Consider the following 19,144-nt stretch of genomic DNA (forward strand, 5'->3'; position numbering starts at 1 on the left):
AAAAAAAAGTATACTATCATCCATGGTTTTAGCTCCAACCCAACAAAAGGAGACAATGAGGGACGGTAGGACTGCAGAACTATGGAAGGTGAATTATGGCAAAGCCAAGGCAGAAAAACCGGACACCGTCCGCTGTCCACTAGACATACAGATCCAAAAGAATAGATGGTGCAAAAACGTCACATAGTCAAATTGCAGAGAGAATAAGACTATCAAGATGTTGGAACATGATTCAAAAATAGCCTTGGAAAAAGCCTCAAAATGAATTAGAATATAATGTAGCATTATTATTCTTTGGGACCCAGAAGGGGCATCCCCTCAAAAGTTGCACTAGGAAAAACACAGACCAGACATCTGGTACATACACTTCAGTAAGATAATGAGATTAAAAAAAAACCAAGGGGAAAAATTTTAGCATCCTGATAACAACAGCTAGCACACGATTCGAAGGACGCTAGAGCATTTTTCTACTATACCAACAAAAACCCAACCGGGGGCGGGGGTCTATATGGGGGCAGCCCACAGTACAACTGAACACTCTTCAGATATATATATATCCCGCAATCTTACTTCACATCTAATCATCCAAAAAAAACCAAGGTTGCCAAAATCTAAACTCACTGTAGAAATCCGAAACCACAATCTCAAACCTTACATAGAATGCAAATACGTTTAAAAGATCCTCCGAGGATATATATCTGATCGCATCGACCACCTCCCCTGGTTAGCTCTATCAACTAACCCATATTTGTGAATCATGTGAGGTTCAAAATTTGCACCTGATGCACATCCAGTCCTCTCCTCAACCTATTATGATAAATGTTGTATGTGAATGAAAGATTCCTAGGCAGCTTCATTCCTGCACAAGACCAAGTAGAAGTTGTTAGTAAATAATCCAACACATGTAGCAAGATAAAGAGCACAAAAAAGGTTGTGCTTCCATAGTGTCATTTAGATCTCAGAGGGTGATAAAAAAAAAATGCATATGCAATAAGCTTATAGGAATAGCCGATCTTTTCTACAGATGCAAAAAGGACAGAAATGAGAAAAATCATCAAAAGTTCAAACGCACTATAAGTTCATGATCCAAAACAGGCTAACAATCGAAACATCCTACTCACTACTAGCATTTTTACCCAAAAACCTAAATGTAAGTGCATATCCCATAAAGATAAAGGCCCCAAGCTACCAAGTAGCTACCAAACTGCATCAGCCAAAAGAGTAGGCAAGCAGGAAATGCCATTATTGGCTCTAAATTCATATTGATGGGTTTTTAAAAAATCACACTTTAGAACAGATTCAGCAACTTTTTTTAACCAAACTTAATAACTGAATCAGTTCAGCAACATCCTGTATCAAACATAAAGGAATCACAGAACATATTTCAGCTAAGCTGCTCTAGTGGCACAGATGCACAAATTGGCTACCTGAAGTAAGTGGCTTAAGTGAGTTCTGGAGCAGCAGAGGGGCCTTAAGTAGCACAGAAAATTCCAAAGTAGCAAATCTTGGATACATTACTTGGGTTCATATACCACTAAAGATCGTTCTACTAGTTCATCACAAAACTAGAAGGCTTTCAGCAACCTTGTAGCCATGACCCAATTTGCTCATATTTTTGCACCAACCAATACGTGGAAACTAACTATAAAATGAAAATTCAGGGCCAATTGCTTTTTCCAAGTTGGAGAAAAGGGCCAGGGCCAAAATTTAACAGAAACATATGAAAAAAGACACAATTTTGAACAAGCATTACTTGTACATTGAGGCTTTTACATAAGCATATTAATGTATAAACAAGCCCTGTTGGATAGATTTTCAAACTAATAAGTTTACATAAAAGAAATTAATAAGGATCGATGATCTTAACATTTGTGTTAGTGGCTTAGTGCAGTTCATGGGCAACGTAGAGAAAAACATATTTTTATGTTAACAATTAACTCCACAAAGTATAATTTAGAACCATGATCTTTTAATCTGTTAATAGATAATGCTCCAGTGTATAATATTTGCCGTGAAGTTCATTGTCTACCCAACCATGTGGCCCATGTCAGGACTCTTATGGTGTACCTCATTAGTTGAGGTCCTCAACTTGATTGAATGACACACTACAAGCACGGTGAAAAAAGGGATCAGGTTTTAATTACTAGCCAGTGTTACACTTAAACTAAGAAACATAAGGTGATAGTGGATGTGATGCCTGTCTGGTTGTCCCAAATGAAGTTAACCGGTAGTATAGTCGAGATAACTTATGAGCATCTTCGAGTTTACAGTGAAATTGGAGGATATATATCTAGCAAAGTTATATTATTAGCATCTTCAATTTTAATAGCATCTTCTAGTTCCTAAATATTTGTAACGTCTGATCAAGCAACCACCACTAGGATTTTTATGTGGTTGTTGCACCACAAAATACAAAAAATTATAGTTCATTATGAAATAGTTAAAGTAACTGCTTAATCATGGTCTAAGAAGGTTCAAAGATATATCTTTATCCAGATTTCAGACATTCAGATGTCAAAAATAAATATATCTGTCATTCCCGGAACAACTAAGCACGGCATGAATAATTCCAATAAATAATAAATGAACAAAGTTTCTATGTGAAAATGAGCACTAGAATGTAAGTGCTTTCGTCTAGTGTCAGTGTTTAAATACTGGTTACACTCAACTTTTCTCCTTTTCAATAGTTTTCACATTGACATAGTCACAATGGTACTTGAAACTACTAATTGAAACACTATCCAAAAATAAAACGAAAATGCTGACAAAGATATCACAGCATAAGGAAAAATAGCTTACCTCTATCAGTCAATGCCCCAAGTAACCTGCTGAGCTCTTTGCTGTAACATCTGATGCTGAATTCCCAAGCCCATAACCAAATGGGCTGGTTCCATCAAGCTCAGAAGATGCAGATCTCCAAGTTGTGTCTCCATAGATGGAGCCACCACCTCCTGAGGCATCTCCAAAGTTCCTTGCATATCCATTGGCTGATTGGTTGAAAGTATTGACACCACCTGATCCAGAATTCCTTCCATAAGCACTGGAACCCAGACCAAAGTTGTTTTCACTGGATCCATAACCAAAGTTCCCACTACCATAGCCGGAGCCACTGCTAGCACCTTGAGCAGGCACAGGAGGGTTTCCCCAGTTCACATTGCTGTTCCCAATTCCACTAAGGCCCCCATTTCCAGATGACACAAAGGTATTAGAGCTTGCGGAGTTGGAAGAGTAATTAAGCCCCGAATTACCCCATAGATTACGAGCCAACGAGTTAAACACTGAACCATTATTATCGTTGACTCCACCATAGCTAACATTGCTATTGTATCTACCTGAGTTGGCACTGTAGTATGGATTAAGCTGCCGTCCATACTGGAGACTATTGTTGAAGCTAGAGCCACCTCCAATAGCTGGGTTCATCCCTGGGTCAAAATTCATACCAATTCCATAACCACCACCAAAAGAAGGATAACTACTGCGACCACCTGATAGAAGCCCAAATCTTGCATCCATCCTCATTCCATAGCCACCTACTGGGCTCGGATTGTAACCTTGCGTATATCCATTAAGGAAACTATTGGTCCTACCCATGACATAGTTGAATCCACCGACAGGAGAGCGCATGCTAGGTCCAGGCGATAGTTCCTTAGGAACAGCACGCTTGACCTCAACCATCTTACCCTTCAGTTCATGGAAGGTCTTGAACAATGCCTTGTCCACAGCATCTTCTGAATCGTACGTGATGAACCCAAAGCCTCTAGGTCGCTGCGTGTTGTGATCATACATCACGACAACATCAGTGATCGTCCCAAACTGCTCAAAATACTTTCTGAAGTCTGCTTCTGTCACGGTGGAAGCGAGACCGCCGACGAATATCTTCTTGGTACGACTGGGGCCCGGTGATCCATGAGCACTGCCACCGCTCTTGCTAAGTGCATGCTGATCGTCCCTAGGAACAGCTTTCTTTGCCTCCACCTGAAGAAATGAATCCAAACATTCTGAATTATTCGCAATGACAGCAACTACTAAGAGCTATGAACCAATATAACCTAGTGGCGTGGATCTAGCAGCACATCATGAGCCTAGCATTCGTAAACAGCAGCAATTTGCTCACCATGCGCCCGTCGATCATATGCTTCTCCATGATGACCCGCTCCGCGACGGCGGGGTCTGCGAACACGATGAATCCGAAGCCCCGGGCGCGGCCGGTGGCCCGGTCACGCATGATGACGGCCTCAACCACCTCCCCGTACTTATCAAAATACTCCCGGAGGCGTTCCTCGTTGGTGTCCCACGAGATGCCGCCGATGAACAGCTTCCCGGCGTCCGCCTCCATCTCCCGCTGCGCTGCCGTCGCCTCCCACGCTGCACACACACAAAGGAAGCAACTTTGGCGTCAGATCTTAGCCAGGCCGATCGAATCACCCGCAATCGGATCGGGAGCGAGCCCGGCCGCCTCAAGATCCGACCTTTGGCCCGCCGCGGTGACCCAAGCGGCAGATCTAAGCAAGAAGGACAACGCACCAGGAATGCCCGGCTCCAAAAACCGATCGAACAGCTGCAATTGGGCAGCAAATGGGGCGGAGTTTGGGACGGCAGTGCCGGGGAAGATCGTGGAATTCAGGGGCGCACCGATTAAACCGAGGAAGAGTCGCGTTCGAGCTGGCGTCTAGGATCTTGGGGGAGGCATGGCAACCTCAGGCCACACCACCACCTCCTCCTGTTCTCCTCTTCCTGTTGTGTCTCTCTCTATTCTATATCTCTCTCTCTCTCCTTCCTTTTTATCATTTATTTTTCTGCTATTCCTCTGCTTTTTAAGATGTCCTGTGAGTCTTATATATAGCTGTGTTGAAGTTTTTTATGTCCCTTTTTCCTGCCTCCATTTCCTCCCTCTCTCTTATCTGATTGTGTAACTCTTATAAAAATATGCACATTTAGTCCTGCAGGATCTTTTTATTTGATCGGGTCATATTATCATTCATGTTCGAATATATTGTAGCTTACAGTAATATGCATTTCAGAAATGTTTTTGTATATTGCAAATGGACTTTCGATTGGAAAAAGAAAATCAATCATGGATGCGGGCCTTTTGTTTGTAACGTGGTATTTTTTTTTCTAATCCTGCTGAAATTGAACTATTTCATATGAAATTATAAAGTCATTCTTATACTTTTTCATTGTGTAGTAAAAAATACGTTGGGAGAAGGATGCACATCTTTTATTTTTCAAATGACCAGGAGATTTACTTTTTATCAATTCTACTAGTAGGAGTCTGGAATGTCCTCCTTTTATTTCGTCTCATCATATTTTATTTTCTTATCCAAGGAAATAGCGAATCTGATACACCCTTTTAGGCCCATATCTAATGGTGTACACTCTTTTCTAAAAATATGACCCTTGTAAAAGTGTACCTCTTCTCAGGAGATATAATTTATTTTCTTTTGTAACAAAACAGTTTGTAGTGTCGTTAATGCCATGCCCTCTAGCTAAGAAGTTTGTTACATGCTCATGGGTTTCGCCTCTCGTCCTGCATTCTTTATGTAACGTAGTGTTTTTTTATTTATTATGATGTTGTTACAGTTATTTCCTTACAAAAGTTGTAACTGCATCCATTTATTTGTTTCCATGCAAACTTCCTACCATATCACTTTTTTTCTGTGGCTATGATAGAATGATGCTACTCCTATAGTTTAATTTGAACTATTACAGTGCGTTGTAGAGCTTAGAAAAATGTAAACTAATTGGAGGTACATCTATATAGTTGACCTCTACTTTTCCAACGGTGGTGCCACTTGAATAAAATTCTCAAAATTGGAAAAAGAGCATAGATTAATGCAAAAATGGTGTGAAAATAGTGAGTTGTGCTAATAACCCATCTTCGGTACTCTATCGAATTATTTTGAATGTAAACTTAACTATTTTGAATGTAAACTTCGTAGAAGTTTGAACGTTGTTCATAAATGTTCTTTAGGCATTGGGTACTACCTCCCCTATATGGTATGAATTTGAACTTCCCTTCCTTCCGTACCTTTTGAGCCTAAGCATACATTTTGCAAAAGTTTATATTCTTGGCCTATGATATATTCAAACAACAACCGCTACTACATTAAAATATTTTCTAACAAAGCTAAACTAAACCAAATCAAAAGCCAATGTTTTCTATTTAACCCAAAAAAGACGTGGAATGTGCCATTTACTCTCTACAACACCGTTATATTTATGTCTTTTTTTTTTAGAAAATTGTTGTATTCATATCGATCTCCCATATCATTTTTCATATGCCACGATGATTTTACAACACTTTCCATAGCAGATAAACTTATTATATTATTATCTTCACACCCTCGAACGTGCTGCTATGGTGTTATACTATCTCGATCATCCCCTAAATTAGCGCTATATGTGTCCATTTGCTTCTCGCTTGATGTATTTATAAATTCTAATATACACTGACAAATAAAACTTCCTAATTAAATTTTTAGAAACCCACTACTACAGAACTTGACATATATATCAACCCATCACTGTCAGCACCTAATAGGCTGGCAGTGATAGGGCATCACTGCCGGTTCAAAATCTATGCGAGAATAATCAGCCAATGTGACTTATGAACCGGTGGTGATGGATGACATTATTGCCGACCGAAGGTTTGAGCCCGACAGTGATACTTCACTACCGGATGAGGGCACCGACTGGCAGTGATACCTGAACTATCACTACCGATTCTAGCCACGAACCGTTAGTGATAGTGTGTTAAGTATTATTGTGGTTCCGTGTTATAAACCGATAGTGATAATGGGTATCACTACCGGCTCGTGTGACGAGCCGACAGTGATAATAGATGATAATATATCTTAAATATTCATATTTTTTTCATACGAAGATGGATGAGGAAAAATTTTACATGAAAATTGTAGTCCTCGATGAGATCTACAACTTTGCAGTTAAAACTTTTTAATTTGAGGTTATTTAAATGCCTAAATAATCTTAACAAATTTTCAGCCGTGGTCGATGATAGCTAATCTTAAAAAAATCATAACATTTTCATAGAAGTCGGATGAAGACAAACTTTATATAAAAATCATAGCTCTCGACGAGATCTACAACTTTGTAGTTAATTATTTTTTAATTTGATGTTATATAAATACACAAATAAATATCTAAAACTAATACAGATGGAGTCACAAACTTGACCATAAGCTTTTGGCTTAGATATAGTGTAAAATTAGTAGGAATCATTGAAAAAACCACATACAAGGCAATAAAGTTGAAAATTATAAATTCAAATATTTTTTTTATCACGAGTTTGGTAACTCGAATTGATGAAACATCTACATAGCACTGACTTTCAGATGTAGCACTATATCTGTAAAAATTATCAAGTAAATTAGAGAATGTCAGTTTTCGCAGAAAAACTTTAGAGGTCTTGTTGAAGATCTTCTGAGTCTTTTTTAGGGTCAAAGAAGGCACAAGTCTAAAGATATGTTTTTTATGCTCCTCGTCATTAGCTTCAAAAGTAGAAGTTGAACATCGAAATATAACTCTATATGCAAAAGTTATGATTGATTTACTTAACACTACATAAATTAGACACAAACTATTTTTATACGGAGTCGGATGGAGACAAATTTTATATTAACATTGTAGAACTCAACGAGATATATAACTTTGTAGTTGATAATCTTTTTATTTAAGATCATTTAGATATGCAAATAGTCATTCAAATGTTAAATGAGAATATGTCAAAAGGATTGATTTTGCTATTGTACTCAAGAACAAATGAGAGGTGAGATAATTAGAGAGGTCACGTGCACGGAACTTCTGATCAAGGTTGTGAGTTCGAGTTCTGGAACTCGCGCGAAAAAAATAGCGAGTGAGTAGTGATCGGTATTCGAGCTTCTAGTCGAGGGCGGGTGAGCAGTAGTCGATTGGTTGCCTTTGGTAAAAAAATAGTTTTTTGCTTTTTTTCAACTACAAACATGTTGAATTGGAGACCTATAATCACTATTAGCCAACAGTAATAACTGACTATCATTGCTGGCTGAAGCCTCCAACCGGCAGTGATTATCCCTTCACTATCGGCCCTCGGGGCGACAGTGATAGTCAGGGATTATCACTGTCTGTTGCCCACTGCCGGTTTAAAACAAGCAGTGAAGAGAGTTTTGGATCTAATAGTGTTAAGAGTTTCTGCAGTAGTGACTGTAGTTGTAAGTGATTACAAACTACCAGCATACTTTGTGGGGTTCATCTTTGTGAGGTTTTCAAATGCAGTAAAGGATTGTAGTCACTTTGTGTGGTTTGTTATCAAACTCTATGATTTTATTCGAATGGAAAAGGATGTAGAGATTGTACCCATTTTATTGTTTTCCTTGACGTGGCGAGTTTGAGATATATTGCAACATTGGAATATTTATCCTTTCTATTTTGCTACATGTTTTATTTTCCTTATGTTGGTCTAAAATAAAAGCTAAATCGTTGGATGCAATTGGGCATAATGGGTATTTTAAAAGGGCAGCATGGCACCATTGCCATGTGGACGTTAATGATACAGCCGAACCTATTGCTGACTTGTGTTATTAAGGTCAAATATATGTGAGAACCAAGCTTTGATTTGGATGATTAATAAAGGTGGTTACACCTCCTATCTAGCAGGAATTAAATCTAGGTTTGCTCTTTATATGTTTTACTAAAACGGAATCTTTTTTGAGTGGTAGGCGAGGTATCACATCGATAGCAAAGTGTATACGGTGATTTCGTCAGTCTTCAAGCTACACATCTTTGGTCTTTAATAAGCGTTCTGTGATTATATGTGTATGGTGATGTAAGTATATGCGTGTTTCTGCATATTATATTAAAGTTTTTTAAAAAAAAAATTACCGATATGGGTGCATACATAATTTCGTGTGTCTACAATTCAGTTAGGTACACTAATTGTTTTATTTAGTTCCACCTTCAAATCACATCTTTTCCATCAAGAATGCATAATTTTTTATAGGATTGAAACCTAATTAATTATGCCTAAAATTAATCGTTTGTATGACCACCACAATAAAAAAATCTCGTTTTTCCTTGATAACCTAGTTTACACAGTCTATGCCAATTAAAGGTTTAGCCATTTGATAGCCTCTATACCATAAACTAAGACCAGGTGACCTGCTTAATCTTTAGGATTGTGACTTATCATATTTGCACACAAAAATCAATCAGAATTTTCTGATTGGAGGAGACACACTCATGCCACACTGCATGCTGCAGTGTGCTTTTCCGGGGAAGTTCGTGGCTTTACTGCATAAAGAACTTTTGATCTGGAGAGAAGTTGCTACAGGTGATTGATCGATCTAGAGAGTGCTAAGTATATAGAAGAAGGATTGCTAGAAGCAAATGGTATAATGTACACGGAATCATACTAGGCTTCACTTGCTCAGTATGTATCATGAGCTGAAAATACAGGTAGTTTTGTTATACTAGGCGTGCATGCATGGTGCACATCTCGACCAATTTACGCTCTCAGAATATCCATGCAGCCAAGGACGCAGGTACGGAAACCATCTCTTGGTGTGGGATGGAGACAAAGGTATATTTCAACTATGAGAGTCTAAATTTTGGTATCTAAGACTTACGTATACATAAATACATTATTTATAAATATGTGATAAGAATGTACTCGTGTGTGTAAGTGATGTGCATACGTAGAGGTTATAGGCGGAGCTAGGGAATTTTGGGGTGTCACATGACCAACCAAAAATTCGAGATGCTGGTATAAATTAGCTCTGTGTTGAAAAAGAATTCACAAATATCATTACAGATTAGTGTCAGAGACACACTTAAAATTTTCGTGTAAGTAGATGTTCTAGCTTCGTCAATAATAAAAGTGTGCGAAAAGAAAGCACGTACGGGAAGATGAGGTACAGGACTCACCGAAAGCGGTCTAAAATCAGGAAAAGATGGTGCTGAACCAAATTGCGAGAATATGCTGATGCGTTGTGTTTTTGTGTGCTAGTCCTATATCCGCAAATATTTGTCACCATTGGCCATCATCTCTCAGTGCATAGTTTCTTATTTTACCAATTCACCACGAAATGAAATTGCGGGAATAATTCGCTAACGGAGCGAGGAATATTGTCAAGTGTATCCACATATATGCGTACTTTTTTGTGTTTGAAAATTTTCATATAGATTGGGAAAAGTATCTGCCCTATATTTAGAAGTTTCCACGCGTTGACTTTGCTCTCTTGCTGTTTCTCATGCCAGAGGCATCAGGCATGCAAAGCATGCAGCCTTGCTTGCTTGGGGCTTGTTCGGTTGTTGCCCTCGTCGAGATCCGCCTGAGCTTGAGGAAGCTGGAGAGATGTCTAAGGGGTGTTTGGTTGCTACTCTGACCACCTCCTCAGGCAACTGAGCTCAGGTTAGGCGTCCGAGATCGAGCGCCTGAGCAGCTACTCGTGAAGATCGTTCATGCCTGAGCATCTGTCAGCGACCACGCGCAGCTCGCCCAGTCCTCCTGCTCGTCGACGGCAAGCCACAGGTGCCGTCTCACACGACGCTACACAGCCCGTCCCTACAGCTCCTTAGACCTTAGCCCAACCTCTACGCACAGCTCTCAAAGGCCGACCTCGCCGATGACCAACCTAGGACCGACCGCCCCACAGGTGCCTCACTAGCACCACAGCTCCTTCTTAGGCTCCCGGGGCTAACCTCGCCGCCGGCGAGCTCCAAATCCTTCTTTTTCCATTTCCCCCAATTTCCAAACCCTAGCTGCAAATCCATGAAATTTGAGACAGAAGCCATGTATGAGGCCAAATCGATCACACCATCATGTTCTACACCTAACAGTTCCATTTTGGTGGTCACTGCCGCCCTTACGGCTGATCCTCGCCGCCGACGAGCTCCAGAGTTTAATCATGGTCATAGTGGAAGAAACTGTTGAACACAGTGAAGGTGTACTCTCTCTTTTTAAGTTTGCTTTACGTGTTCTGCTTGACAAAGTGTATTTTGTTTTTCCGTTTTCCTCTCAGGCACATGGCAACAACCAAACAAGAAGAAGAACTCCATGCTTGAGCACGCAAATATTCTCTCAATCTCAGAGAGGTGTCTGACAAGTAAAATGCTCAGGCATATGAGCAAGGGCAGCAACCAAACAAGCCCTTCTAGCCGCAAATCCATGAAATTTGAGACAGAAGCCATGTATGAGGCCAAATCGATCACACCATCATGTTCTACACCTCCTAACAGTTCCATTTTGGTGGTTAACGCCGCCCTTATGGCTGATCGTCGCCGCCGACGAGCTCCAGAGTTTGGTCATGGTCATAGTGGAAGAAACTGTTGAACACAGTGAAGGTGTACTCTCTCTTTTTAAGTTTGCTTTACGTGTTCTGCTTGACACAGTGTATTTTGCTTTTTCTGTTTGGAACATGGCAACAACCAAACAAGAAGAAGAACTGCCTGAGCACGCAAATATTCTCTCAATCTCAGAGAGGTGTCTGACAAGTAAAATGCTCAGGCATATGAGCAAGGGCAGCAACCAAACAAGCCCTTCTAGCCGCAAATCTAGTGGATCATGTGCCTGACCTCACAAACAGGTCTACGTGTCACTCTTAACTGCTCTAAGTAAATGGCGTCAAAAGAAAAAAAAACTGCTTCAAGTAAATTACTCCATTCGATCTCAGATATAACTTTATTTAAGTTTGTCCAAAGTTAAACTTTTTTAGTTTTGACCATTAATAATTAAAAAATCATATAGATTGATAATATAATATTTATGCATCATGAAAAATAATACATGACCTTTTATATTTGAAATTATATCATTTATAGGTATTATTAATCAAAGTACTATAGTGTAGACCGTGTCGATATCCTAATATACTTATATTTAGGATCTCTGGGAGTAGTACTCTACCTATGTTATTTTTTATTCATTATTTTAGATATCGACACGGTCTCCGACGCATACCTTCTATTAACATTTTTCTAAGCATTTGTTATTGAAAGTTATTAAAAATATAGTCATTTGAAAAAAATCATGAAAAATCTACTAATATCATTTTTATATGATAAATCTTTATACTTTTGTGTAAATTTTTAGAGCTAGATATAATCAGTTCCAAAATTTTTAAAAGTTGACGCTGTGCCAAACAGGCTTAATGTTGAATAAAAAATTGATCTCAATAGTGACCAAGGACTTCCTTTAAAACATGGGAACTATACAAAAGTTGATCTCAGTAGTATAACCTCTACAAAATTAATGTCGAATTCTCGCGTTCAAAATAGGGCCTTTTTGAAGGAAAGAGTGTTGTGTGGTTACAGTCCCATGCACCATGCAATCATATCCATCTGTCAACTACACAGCGTGTGACAATTCACATGGATTATTGTAGTAGAATTCTAATCAATTTTTAATGCATAACCCGAGTAAAATCCCTCAAATTTAATTCCTGCTATGTGACATCCGCCCAACAAAGAATTAGGCCTAAGTGTAACCTATGTACGAGGGTATGAAAGTTTAGTTCCACTTTACTTGACTAATTTTAGATTGACCAACATATAAGTAAGATGTTCTGATACCATACATCAATCTTAGGTTAATCCTTTTACGCGAAGCATGGGCGACATAAACAAGTTGGTGAGAGTGGGCGACATAAACAGGTTGGTGAGAGTGTGGGTTCACTCAGCGTGTGAGTGAGCCTAAGCTAATTTGGACCCTAGGTTGTTACATGGTTTGTTGATCCAAGTCAAAAGAAAATCTATATTTGAGCCCATCGATCTCTTGGTAGAAAATGTATAACAAGGGCAGATTAAACTAAGAGTGAAGCTTCAGAAACAGGATTATTAAGTGTGGGGGGGGGGGGCATGCTTGGCTGGTAATTATTGCTGTACCATCATGAGTGCAGCTACATTTGAACTTTGGGCTGGGACTAATGACCTTGACCACTATGTATGACCTAACCAACCTCACCTACAGCAAAGTCTCACCAAATATAGGTAGGCGTTAAATGCAAAAGGAAAAAATGGAATGTAGGAATGGAATTGATTGGGCTGTATGTTTGTTGGGCCGATTCCTATCATCTCATGGTTGTGCATGTAGCTAGCTACAATTGATACAAGAGCATCACTTAATTTCCTTTCCTTGTACCCTAAAAAAAGTTTCTTAGTATCGTTTACTCTTTATTTGAAGACAGATGCCTTTTCTTTTTCTTTTGTAAGACTAGCATCACATTGTACCAGGTTCAAGAAACTTGTGGTAGCCGGCCAATGGTACATGTAATAGATGCCTACCTTGCACTCCAGTTTGTATCCTCGTGGATCGACTCGATTATATTTACCTCTAGTTTATACTCCAAAATTCAAATTATTAAAAGCTTCAAAATGAAATTTGGAAATTTAAGCTGATATCTTTTGTATGCTGCATGGTGCTGTGTTGCCGTGTTCTCTTATTTTTTTACTCTTTGGAATTGTAATGTTCGCAGCTGTGAATGGTTGCGCGTTGCAACATGACACTGTGTTACGGTCATTTTTGTTTTTTGCATTGTTGCGAGTTGCAACATGACGTTGTGTTAAAATGACAAGGGTAGGGTAGCCAGAGAGAGGTCCAACAACACAGGCTGATTGGCTGGTGATAATATAATCATGTTGGGTTGGTTGGCCTAACGCATGCATGCATGCATGCATGAGAGTGAGTGAGTGAGGTTGGATGGATTATTTGTTTATTTGGTGCTCGGAATAAAACATCGTGGCCCCAGTGATTGATACACAAGGTTCCAAAATTCGTAGATATTCGGTCAATTCAGTTCGTACTGAATTATGAAATCAGTTGTTTTTTAAATTTAAATTAAAAAATAAAAAATAAAAAATCATAAAAATGGTAGAGATAATTCTAAGACCTTATGTGAAAAAATCAAATATAATATCGTTTGCATCATATTTTATAGGGATAAAATTTGAAAAAGAAGAAAAAAGTTGAAGCGTTCATCTCATTTATTAACTCATGTAGAAAAAGTTTAACATGTAAAAATATATTTTTCTTGTTTAGGTGTACCTTAAGAAGACTGTAAAATTGGTTTCACTTCATTTAGAGTTATATTAATTTCTCTATGATTTTTACAAAGTTGACAAGTATAAAGTGAATATGTTAAGAAATAACACTGTAATTAACTTTTTCATGTCTACAATTATTTTTCCTACATAAAACATAGTATAAGTAAACTAATAAAAGTAGTTTCACTAATTTTGGAGGTATGATGGGTTATTTATGAATTAATCTAGTTGTAACACATTTACTCAATCATGCATGTTATAATAATTATTTCATGAGTTCATGTATTTTTAAAAGACATAGGATCATGAAAGAGACTAACAAAATTGGTTTTTGGATTAGCAAAGAATTAACTATGCATTTAACTAGGTTTATCAAGTATATTTTCTCACAGAAAATATACACACATTTTCATGAGTATAAATACTTTTATCCGTAGATCATGTTATAAGTAAACCAACAAAATTTGTTTCACTTGATTTGAAACTCAGATGAATTTATAAATCTTGGTGCACCAGCGCGTCTCCAGCTAAAAAAATGTTGTAATCAAATCCCTACCACGAGCATAAAGTACCTGAAATAAGTGAATATATGTTCCTTCGAGAAAACATGGTGGATATTTATTTTAAACTTTTTTTTGACTAACAAGGTTGATATTTTGGTGCAGCATGATATATATGAACAATTCAGCACACGCTTTATGCATAATATTTCGCCTACAGAAAGAGTTATAGCAGTAGATAGAGCTTACATATGCTTGAACCACGTGCTGGTGCTTTGTTGAATATGTTGTATTCACACCAACAACTAAGTCTCAATTTTCTTCTCAAGAAAAAACAACAACTGCCCTACTACAATGTTATTTCTAACTCAACTGAAATGATGCCCCGAATTAATTAAGAATAAGACGATCAACTATCTCAAATATTGAACGTTTCACCAACTATCTGAACCATTAAAACATTTGTTGTAATCTTTAAAACACAACTATGTATATATAGCCAATGATATAAGATTGCTACAATATTCATGCTTTCCAAGAAAGCCTACGCTACTTACAGAACCGGGCATAGATAGTTCATCATTACGATTGTGTAAAAATTAGTAGTGAAGATGTATTATTGTCGATTCTTAATCTTCCGCATTCGAACCATAATAGAGGCACTAAGAACTAGTATTGATATTGACTATTAGTGTCGGTTCATATTACAAACCGGTACTGATGACTATTACGGTAGATCGGACCCAAATTTTATTTCCAATGTAACTTTGGCTCTAGAACCTCATGCTCGCTCACGCGCTGGAGTTCACTGATATTTCTAAGACGCTCGGCTCGATCCCCTCCACTCTCTCTCTCTCTTCCATACCTTATCTCTCTTCCTCCTCTCTCTCATACTTTATCTTTTATCTCCACCATGGGGAGGGCGCGTTGCTCTTCTTCTCCACCTCCTTCGCGCGGGTGGCGGTGGCAACAAGGACCGGTGGCAAGAAGTCGTTGCGCACTGCTTCTCCTTTCCATCTCTGTCGTGCAAGGAGCGGTGGCAGCGACGGTAGTGGGCGGCTAAGCAGCTATGACGACAGCCATCGCGCGTGGGCGAGGTTATCCATGGCTAGTTTAGGGCGGCTGTATGTGAGCACAACGGCGAGCGTGCAACGGAGCTTGTGCGGCGGCAAACGAGTGTGATGGCTGACAGATAAATCTTGATTCTACAGTACACTATAAACAGTAAAGTATGATGGATTTACTATAGTACTATTGCTACAGTGATCAATCTGCAGTGTTTTAGCGTTATGATACTATTCACCCTCTTATATTTTACTGTTCTCTCGTGATTTCACCCACGTAGAGTAGAGGGATCCAGATCCATTTGCATGTGGCATCAGTCGTGTGCATCACTGGCCTACCTCGAATATTTATTCTTCTTGGTGCCGTTACTTTCTTATGAGCGTGCATGCAATTTTTAGCCAAAGCGACGCGTTAATAGCCGTCACTGATATTTGAGCAAGAAATAAGAAGAATTACTATATATGCAAGTACTTTGGCAGCTTGAGGCCATATTTGGACGAAATGATATTGTTGTGAAACTGGGTACATACATTGTTCGGAAACAAAATTCCATAAAACTCATTTGTTCCTGAGCTTATCATCCTGATTAATTAGAGGGATCTTACATTTGATGCACATGACAAATCCACATTTGTTCCTGAGCTTATCATTCTGATTAGAAGGATCTTACATGCTAGTACCTGCATTATTAATTGGAGGTTGCGCACATGACAAGTCCACATTTGATGCAAGCACTTGCAATGTTGTCGATAAATTATTGGAGGGAGCTTTTGTCGAGTAGACAGTTGTCATTGTCGTCATTTGGATAATGGAATGACCTTCGCCTAAATTGCTAATTTAATTTATTTATAAAATCGAGATAAACTGTAATATCATAAAGTATTTATCAGGAAAAAAATCTACATGAGTAATTTCATATTCTCAGTGTAAATATCCATTGCTAGAGATATCACTAGTCAAGTTTGCACACCTCAAAACAAAGCCGTAAGATTCGTACGTACGTACGTGAAACTTGACTATCGTTATTGATCTTTCTTATAACCGATAATAATGGGATGGCTATTATTAACGACTTTAGCTACGAATTGATAATGATAGTTCATCAAATATCTCTGATAGTCTGTGTTAACAACCGACAGTGATAATAAGTATTATTGTCGGTTCAGTGATAATGGATGATAATTTATCTTAAAAAATAATAATTTTTCTTACTAAGTCGGATGAGGATAAATTTTATAAAAAAATATAGCTCTCGACGAAATCTATAACTTTTTAGTTGATTTTTTTATTTGAAGTCATTTAGATATCCAAATAATCGTTTAAAGTGTTAGATAGAAGAGATCAAAATGATTGCATATACTATTGTTATCACAAGTACTTCTGTAGTATGATGATAAGCATGTATCACACGAGCTGAGTGATCCCAGGTTCAAATGCCACGAAGTGCACGCACACGTATTTCAAATGAAAAATCACGTAACTTGTGACTTGGGGTGCCTGGTCGGGAAAAAATTTGTTTTTTTCGAGCCAAAAAATACCAATTCGGATATGGACTATCACTGCTGGCCCCGGGAACCTGCAGTGAAGGTATTATCACTGCCTATTACCCACTGTTGGCTCCAAAATCGACAATGAAGGTCACTTTAGAGCCGTCGGTGAAGGTACTTTTTTAGTAATGAGTGTGTAGACTAGATGTCCGTGTGATGAGGTTGCTGACTCAATCCATCATGAGCTATGTAGTACTGAAGGTACACTAGATATAATGATAGAGACTACAAAGTCATGTATAACCCCTCTCAGGACTGAAACCCTACTGTCGGTGTATCAGGAACCAGGGGTCCCTGAGTCTCGAGACCAGGCCGGCCGGCCGCCACATGTCACCATCCCGCGAGGTCCACCCTGCAGGATGAGAAGAAACTAAGTTCCGGGAGAAGGTGCTCGGGGCCGCGGCCTCTGGTTCCCGAGCACCCCAGTTCTCCGATGACCCGCAGAGTCCAAGTACCGGGAAGAAAGTGCTCGGGAGAGGGTGCTCGGGGCTGCACGTGGCAGCCCCCGAGGACTCGGTTCCCCGAAGGTCTTACCGGAGTGCTCGGGAGAGGGTGCTCGGGGCTGCACGTGGCAGCCCCCGAGGACTCGGTTCCCCGAAGGTCTTACCGGAGTGCTCGGGAGAGGGTGCTCGGGGCTGCACGTGGCAGCCCCCGAGGGCCTGGTTCCCCGAAGGTCTTACCGGAGTGCTCGGGAGAGGGTGCTCGGGGCTGCACGTGGCAGCCCCCGAGGACTCGGTTCCCCGAAGGTCTCACCGGAGTGCTCGGGAGAAAGTGCTCGGGGCTGCACGTGGTAGCCCCCGAGGACTCGGTTCCCCGAAGGTCTCACCAAAGTGCTTGGGAGAGAGTGCTCGGGGCTGCACGTGGCAGCCCCCGAGGACTCGGTTGCCCGAAGGTCTCACCGAAGTGCTCGGGAGAGGGTGCTCGGGGCTGCACGTGGCAACCCCCGAGCGCCTGGTTCCCCGAAGGTTCACGCAAGATCGCCCGACGACCCGAAGGGTCCCATCGGCGGGGTGTCAGCCAGTCAAAGGTCCAATACCGTATTCAATAGTCCTGCGCGGCCTGACATCCTGACATTCTCAGCTGCCCACGCCCTAGTGTCAGACCCTGCCATGCTTTGGCAGGGGGGCGTGGGTCCATTAAATGCACGGGTCCTGTCCCGTTTCATCCGGGTGCCTCGGGATAACGTTGCCAGAATCGAAGCGCTCCGCCTGCCACTCTGCCCCGGCAGAAGAACAAGACAGGGTGGGCGCACCGGGCACCTCTATGGCTGCCCGGTGGGCCCTCTTAATGGCGCCGGAGGACATCCACAGTGGCGGGTGGTCGGATGCACGCCGCATTTTTCCACCGCCCCTGTCACTTCGCCAAGACGGAATGATGGCACCTTTCTCCGTGGCACCTTGGCACTCGCGCCCCCTATTTCCCATTCAGGATAAGTCGAGGTCGGCGCGCCTATAAAAGGTAAGGATGGAGAACACATAAAGAGGACGCCAGACAACAGAAAAACCCCCAGTTGATGATTCGAGATTAGAAGCCGCGCCAGATCAGACGAGACAGCATAGACAAGAGACATAGAAGAAGCGCGACGAACACAGTAGAACAAGAACATCACAAACAAGCTCGAGCAGAGCCAGTACACGGGAGCCTCAAGCTCTCTGTAGGCGACACACCCTTGTAACCAGATACATCCTTGAAGAATTTCCTTCAAGGAAAGATATTGCACTCACACAGGAGTAGGGTGTTACGCCCCCGTGCGGCCCGAACCTGTCTAAACCCCGGTGCATCTATATCTTTTGCACTAGGTCGATCATCCTCCACCACCAGCCGTTGCATTTATTTCTATTTCCATTTATTTCCCGAACGAGCTCGTTCAGGATCATCCCCCCGGCCGAATCTTTAAAAAGGGGTCTCTCGGGATCCCTGCGACAGGAGTTCATCCTCCGACAGCTGGCGTGCCAGGTAGGGGGGAATATCCTTGGATTTGTTTGTTTGCTTTTTTCC

At 40.4% G+C, this 19,144-nt stretch overlaps 1 protein-coding gene across 2 annotated transcripts; it reads right to left on the bottom strand.

Annotated features, from left to right (window-relative positions):
- Positions 1-231: 231 nt before the first annotated feature.
- On the bottom strand, positions 232-4,852 carry LOC133900025 (heterogeneous nuclear ribonucleoprotein 1-like). 2 transcript variants are annotated; one of them, XM_062341096.1, is made up of 4 exons: positions 4,633-4,852; positions 4,115-4,365; positions 2,800-3,975; positions 232-859 (listed from the first exon to the last, which is right to left on the bottom strand). In XM_062341096.1, exons 2-3 carry the CDS (start codon positions 4,334-4,336, stop codon positions 2,809-2,811), a joined length of 1,389 nt encoding a protein of 462 aa, XP_062197080.1. In that variant the 5' UTR covers positions 4,337-4,365; positions 4,633-4,852; the 3' UTR covers positions 232-859; positions 2,800-2,808. The 2 variants fall into 2 exon arrangements, with proteins under 2 accessions (XP_062197080.1, XP_062197079.1); XM_062341095.1 differs by having other exon boundaries at positions 4,525-4,849.
- Positions 4,853-19,144: the final 14,292 nt, after the last annotated feature.

Source organism: Phragmites australis, chromosome 19, assembly GCF_958298935.1.
Source record: "Phragmites australis chromosome 19, lpPhrAust1.1, whole genome shotgun sequence".
Taxonomy (NCBI): domain Eukaryota; kingdom Viridiplantae; phylum Streptophyta; class Magnoliopsida; order Poales; family Poaceae; genus Phragmites; species Phragmites australis.